Here is a 7,267-nt window from a genome sequence, read left to right on the forward strand (position 1 = left end):
AACTACAATTTAAAGTTGCTGTTATGAAATGTAAAAAAATGTAAAAAAATATTGTAATATTTTTTTTTATTTTATAGGGGAGACTGGCGCACATGTAAACATTTTCGATAGATGCGAATTTGAGGTGATTTTCCAAGGACACCGTGTTTTTTTGGAAAATCTTTCTTAGCTCATATTTTACCCTTGGGTATAGACAATATCGAGGGTAATGCAGACGCTGGAAAACAATTGAGTTTTCCATAAAAATAAAATTTGAGTCACTGTGCAGTTTTCTCTTTTCACAAAATACCTGGGGTAGAAGTAAACACTTTCTACCCGGCCGGAACAAATGTTATACAATATTAGATAAATATTATATACTAATAGGTAGAGTAGGCCTACTATAGTCGGGATAGTAGGCCGATTGTAGGTCTACCCTCCATATAAAACACTGTGTCGTTTTACTGGTGGAAGAGACTTTTTGGTAGCATTAGTATTAGTGTGACTGTCGTGTACGTGTGAATCACAAATATCAATTTTATCATCTGATGAGTCCATTTTCTTACAGGAAACGTAATTCTTAAGCTTCATTGGCTACTTTTATGCCTCTTTTCGTATAAATCTTTGCAAAATAGTAAAAAAAAAATTGCACATTTATTTTCGATTTTATTGCGGCAATGGAACATATCAGAGACACTGTAGAATGAGTGGAACATATCTCGGACAATTACAGAGTACGAATATCATATATTTTTAAATGAAAAATATAATACAAATCGGACTCAGATTTTTGTCAGACTAGTATCATGGAAATATGTTATAACTCCGATTTTGTTCCGGCCGGGTAGGGAGGATGTAAACACTTTTTTTTCCACCCTTGAAATTAAATTTGCACCACTTTCAATTATTTTAATTACTTAAGAGATATATAAAGACTGTATATTATTCAAAAAATCACTACACTTTTTACAAAGAATAAGTAAAATAGCAAAAAAAAACTAAAAGCATGCAAATCAAAGACATTTTTCAATGGATTTTCCCCATATTTTGGTATCATGTGATTTCTTATTGAACACAGCTAACGAAAAATTTCCTACCATGAGATGCAATACCAAGAAAAATATTTTGCCATTCATTCTACACTCGCGACATCTACAATTACGGGGGAATTGCCTGTTTACATTTACCCCAAATGCTGTATTCTGACAAAACTTGTTAGAGGATCGTTTAAGGGTCTCAAATCTGAAATCCGTTTGTTCGGGTCATGTGTAGGTATTTTTAAATATGTATTTTTAGTTTTTTGCTGTTTTCTAAAATTCAAAAATTTATATCTCAGGTTCTAATTATCCGGTGGTAGTAACATAAAGCTAAAATGATGTAATTTCATCCCCTATAACTTTTGTGAAAATATCAAGGACCTACGATCAAAATAAAATATATTTTGTAGTCGAGATTTTCCACCTGATAGCGAAGTAGAGCCCGGCTGGTGGATTCCCTTCCATGTTCGCGGGAAATTTATATTTCCCGCCTCTCGCTCCAAGCAAGGCCTTTTACTGGTGGTATAGTTCTGTTGCCCGCCGTGTGGGGGATTGGCTGACAGGCGACAATGTCAGTCAGTCGGTAATATGGTCTGGAAGTTTTCAGATGGAGGCACAGAGATGGGTCGCTGCCGGGAAATTGGCCGCGATGAGTCTTGGTCTCCCAGAGGAATCTTTCAGGGCAAAAGCACGACAAAATTTTTCAAAGATTTTTTGAAAAATGCACCCAAAATTGTGCATTTTTCACTGTTTTTCGATAGTCGAATAATTCTCCCACTTAAATAGAACATTTTATATGCCAACTACAATGCCTAAAAGTGAGTAAATTTAATATTTTATCATTTCCTTATAGTTTGAATTTCCTATTTTAATTCGTTTATTCACAATAATTTATTGAAAACAAAATCCATTAATATTTGCAAATTTGCGGAAAATATCTCTGTCTAACCTACTGACGAGCATTCTCTTTTTCAATCTGACTTACACCTTTCATATTTAAGAAACTTAAAATTTTTGTGATTCTGTGGTGTCCGATGCTAGTTGGCATGGATTTCCTATGCATGCTGACATAGGAGTAAAACTTCTATCTTTTATCCCTTTTGGAACATATCTCCTATCTGTTATCTATTGTCATAACTTTTTTTTCTCACTTTGTAGTTTCCTTTTCAATTGTAATTTTGTGTTAAATTGTCAGCACCTGAAGAAAATTTAGGATTAAATTAAAAATCGTCTTTTGAAGCAAGAAAACATCACCTCCATTTTTCTTTGCTTGACCCCAAAACTCAGATTATTCCACAGTCGTAAATTCATCAATATACCCTTAAGTAATTCTTTAATAATAAGAACATGGGTATTCTACCGGACTTTCAATTCACAGAAACTTTTGTTAAAAACGTTATCGAGTTATCGACGGTTACATTTAAAATCATTTTGAGGTTCTGTATGCACGAGTATGCATAAATGCTGCAGCAATGAAAATTAATTATCCTATGATGTTTTTGTTTAATAAATGAAGTATAATGGCATAGAATTCTCTAATTATGTCTTTTTAAACGTCTTTAAAACTTTTATTCTAGGGGCAGAATCACATTGACAGTAAAATGCTCACCGTCACCGTCAAAGCCCTCACCGTATTTCGTTGATTTACGCATTTTCATTGTAATTTTTAAGCAAATTCTCAATTACCGTGTTACATTATCTCATACTCGGTGGCACTAGGTGAAAATAATATAAGAAAATTGAAGAAATAAAACGAAAATGCGATAAACGGTGAGCAAAAAAACTGTACGAAAAACTGTAGCAAAAAATCCTACAGTTTTTTTTTGCTTACCGTTTATCGCATTTTCGCTTTATATATTCAATTTTCTTATATTATTTTCACCTAGTGCCACCGAGTATGAGACAAGGTAATATCGTAATGGAAAATTTGCGTAAGAATTGCAATGAAAATGCGTAAATCAACGAAATACGGTGAGGGCTTTGACGGTGACGGTGAGCATTTTACTGTCAATGTGATTCTGCTCTAATTCTAGAAAAAAAAACCTTGTATTATATTTTCGAGACGTTGAAGAAATTCAAAAAATTCATCCGGATTATGAAGCGGACATCTGTCATATTGTCTGCCAATCATCCGGATTACGAAGCGGGCACTGTATTTTAAAATCAGAATAATTTTTTACATGTTTTTTTACATTCCATCATTGATTATTTTTTTACAGTGTATCTAATCGAAAGGAAGAACGTCAGATTTGTAAAAACTTTGCAGAAGTACAACCGCTTTCCCTCTTCAAACAAGCTCCGAGTCTACAAAAATTGTTCGATTTTCCAGTCATTTCCCGTGGTCAGAAGACATAGCATGGTCAGGAGTGTTGAGTGCTAAGGGATGGAAGTTCTAATTCGACTGAACAGCCAAACGGCTGGACGTGACAAATCTGCCAGGTAATTTTCCATCGACTTAAAGGGATTTCACAAGAGTACCAGGGATTTCTCTCTGCCCCCAGATTCATCCAGTACCTGTGCAAGGCTCTGTGGGACACCCTCGAGTCTAATGATGTAAATAGTCAGTTAATTGATCAATTGAGGACCTTTGAACTCAGCCTCAGCACATTCCGGAAAAGTATGTTTTGCGATAGCCCAGGCTAATCTTATCGGAATCTCAAGAGCCTGTTAATGATTACTTGCAGCTCTGCGATTCGGGAAATGTGTCGATGTGTTCTATTCGTCACTGGCCTCCCTCCACCACTCGGATGCTGTGGTCAGGATTACTGTGACCTTGAGCCGGCTGGCCAGTTCGATGTTCCTCTTCTGTGACCACATCGTCTGGTTCGCCCGGACGGGATTTGTGAAGAGTGTGAACGTTGAGAAGTGGAACAGATTGTCCAATAAGTATTGGCTCTTTTCCATGGTGATGAATCTGATTAGAGATTTCTACGAGATCAAGCGCCTTCTGCAGATGCAGCCGCCAAAGAAGAACCCGGAGAATAAAGTAAGACTGCCCCTGGACACTCTTCGGTGTATCTGTGACCACAAGGCTGTCATGTGGGATACAATTAAGAATGTATGTGACTTGTTCATTCCTTTAAATGGGTTGGGTATCGTTCGGTTGAATCCCAGGACAATTGGGCTTCTGGGATTGATCTCATCTCTGGCTGGGCTCGTGGCTCTGATTGAGCCAACGGCAAAACTTTCACCGGCTTGAGGCACAAGGTTCGCGGAATATGGTAGGTAGCTAAAGACGACTTTTCTATGTGGGCCAAAGGTTAATGAGGAATTATTAGCATTTTATCACTCTGTGTGAGTTCTTTCATTTGGTGTGACTGTAAAATCGTTGAGATTTCCACAAAATAAATTATTTTGTTAAATATATTTGTTATTTTTTTATTGCTGAAACTCCAAGGTATAATATCGAAGGCTCCATTCCATGCTATTCTAAGTCAATTCTGGATTCTGGTGAACATTCAATACTCATCAAGAGCATAATGGGCATAATCAGTAAACTCACTGCCGGAGGGGAATTCTGTAACGTTCTGGCAATACCATATGACCCATATGACAAATCCCAGTAACGAAAGAGTTTTGGGTTCGAAAAATTTTGACGGTGGCGACCCCCCAATTTCTTCAGAGCGTGGTGGTCACCATCAAAAACTAATTTAATTCTGTGCGGTGGCCACCAATGCGGCGGCGCTACGGTATTTTCCCCACATTCACCACCAAAAGTTCGGTGTTTGTACAGTAGTACGACGTGTAGGACTCTGTATAGTACTTGTGTTATGGAAAATTTGTACAGCGTGACACAAGACGTTCCTGGAACTTTGTTCCGGATTCGTCTGTCAGATGGCTGAATCCTCAGAGTTGTGATTTTTTTATTAGTGAAAAATGCTAAATTAGTGTTTTTTCAAGCAATTGACCAGCAGGATTCCAGAGAGCAGTACAGGTACGTGATAATTTGATTGCAATTCTGTAGAGTTTTTCATTTTTTAGGTCTTAAAAACACTGAAATATAAAAGTGACGCTTAGTGAGCGTCCTTTGGTTTTTGAGGCTCCCAAGGCAATTTTTTTTTTATAAAATATTCTTGAAGAGTCCCAAATTCAAAGTTAGTAGTGCTGTTTAATAAGAAAAAAAAATATCTGGGCAGTAGATGAAAAAAAGGTTGCATTAGGAAGCTCTAACCTCATTCTAATTCATTTTCCATCCGGAAGCCTTTTTTGGGCCCCACATTCAATTTATAATAAGGTGTGAGAATTTCCTCAATCTCCATGGATAAGTGTATTGGGTTTAAAAAGGATTTCTTTGATAGGATTTTTTCTTTAATTTTTTTTAGGGTAATTTAGGGCAACATGTTTTCATTTCTCAAACACTTTCTGTCCGGAAGTATCTTTTCTAGGGTTTCAGATCGTAATTAAGGATGAAATAATCGTATTTCCTCAATCCTTGTGGATCTGCGTGTTATGTTTAACCCTTTAAGGACGAAATACTTTTTACTGACCGAAAATGAACAATGAAAATGAAACCGATAATCAAAATCAGTGACACGTTTTACATCTAACCTTGTAAAATCTAACAGTCTGATTCGGTGCATTTTTTACCTCTACATGATAGGGACAAAAATAACCTAAAAAATCAAGAAATTTTTCTGACGATACCAATGAATGATAATTGTCACTCTAATGAAAAATATAATGTATATGAGCGTAGTAACTTTCTATTCACAAAAGGGTTTTGCTTAAAAAAATTGGAATATAAAAAAAGTAATTTGAAAATTGCTCAATTTTGAGCTTAAATATAGCAAATAGCTGGACATTTGTAAAAAATATTCTAAATTCCTACAACTTTAAAAAATATGATACTCTCATGAATACAGAACTGCGGTGCGCTTCCAATATTGAGACCATCACAAAAAGACAGCACTATTGTTAGAAGATGTGGTCTAACAAACAAAGAAAAAGAAAAGTAACGTTTTTGCTTATAACAGCAAATTATTTGAGGATCTGAAAAACTGTTGTCGCAAAGATTAAAAAATAAAGAATATAAATATATGAATTTTTCGTTTATATCTTTTCAATTATGTAAAAGTAAATAAATATTTAAAATAAAAGTCTTCACCATTTTTAATTATTACTGAGATATTTCATTTAGGTCGCAAATAATTAAGACTAAAAAATAAAGGCCGCCAAAATATGAATATTTCAAAATTTAAAACTGTGAGCCTAGGTAAATGCTTGACGTAGACTGAAACATAGATACGTTCTGAAAAGGTCTTGACATCAGCTACAACATAGTAAAATTTCAGCCCAATCGGATGAGTTACAGGTGATCTTATAGATCTCATGCATCTTACCCTTAGATTGAAGATCTTCAATGTCGTTTATTATTAAAAATTGTTGATTTTTTAATATTTATCAAAAAGTGCAGTCACCTGCACCTTATCTCAAATGTAAGCTTTTTTCTTAATTTTTTACATAGTAAAATTTTATAAAATAAATTCTAATGAAACAAAATCCATTCACTAACAACTGAATACAAATAATTTTACCCGTGACATTAGCTCTGAAAAATGCGACCAGTTTTAGTGTAAATTTTTCCCTGTTTTCGTACACATTTCACGACATATCTCCAAAACTACGTAGGTTGCCAATTTGGGGTTTTCGGTTGCCTATTCAATATTAAGTTGGCTTTTATTTTGGATTTATATTTTTTGCTAATTCATTCTACATTGACAGAAAACAGCTAATAAACCCAAAATTTTTTTCGGCGCGCTAGAAACATATGGGAAACATAGGAAATGTCATGCCTCTGATTTTACCCATTCACTCCTCTCCTTTCATTTTAACTTTTGAAGAGTAAAGTTAAGAAATAGCGAAAAAAGGGCACAAACATTAAAAAGAAATAACTTTAGGTAGTCAGGAAAAAATATTTTATCTACGGGTCACACGGGTGACCCAATCGTCTTTAAAATGTTAAAAATAATTTATTTGATAGTTTTTTCGTTATTTACTTTTAATAAGAAAATATTTTCATATGGGATTTTTAAAACTATTTTGTATAATCGTTACAGAAAAACTGGAGTGCACCGAGTTAACACTTATTGAGAGCCAGCAACTATAAACTTACGTCAAATGACGAGAAGGACGGACATAAGCGGTTAGGAAAACATCGGCAGAAAACATAATTTCTAATTAATTTTAATAAATTTTTCAAATTTTCTCGATTTTGTATGGTATTCGCACTTTCACGATTTAAGTAGCACATT

General features: G+C 34.8%; 1 protein-coding gene across 1 annotated transcript; it reads left to right on the plus strand.

The window, feature by feature from the left end:
- Positions 1 to 3,263: 3,263 nt before the first annotated feature.
- LOC129800510 (peroxisomal membrane protein 11B) lies at positions 3,264 to 4,382 on the plus strand. The gene is made up of 3 exons (XM_055844945.1): positions 3,264 to 3,455; positions 3,518 to 3,633; positions 3,701 to 4,382. The coding sequence occupies exons 1-3, from the start codon at positions 3,400 to 3,402 to the stop codon at positions 4,213 to 4,215; spliced, it is 687 nt and encodes a 228-aa protein (XP_055700920.1). The 5' UTR covers positions 3,264 to 3,399; the 3' UTR covers positions 4,216 to 4,382.
- Positions 4,383 to 7,267: the final 2,885 nt, after the last annotated feature.

This window comes from Phlebotomus papatasi, chromosome 2 (genome assembly GCF_024763615.1).
Source record: "Phlebotomus papatasi isolate M1 chromosome 2, Ppap_2.1, whole genome shotgun sequence".
NCBI lineage: Eukaryota > Metazoa > Arthropoda > Insecta > Diptera > Psychodidae > Phlebotomus > Phlebotomus papatasi.

Coding starts and splice junctions, on each gene's coding strand:
- LOC129800510 (XM_055844945.1), top strand. CDS start 3,400: ATGGAAGTTCTAATTCGACTGAACAGCCAAACGGCTGGACGTGACAAA. Junction 3,456..3,517: donor GGACGTGACAAATCTGCCAG/GTAATTTTCCAT, acceptor CTCTGCCCCCAG/ATTCATCCAGTACCTGTGCA. Junction 3,634..3,700: donor CCTCAGCACATTCCGGAAAA/GTATGTTTTGCG, acceptor GATTACTTGCAG/CTCTGCGATTCGGGAAATGT.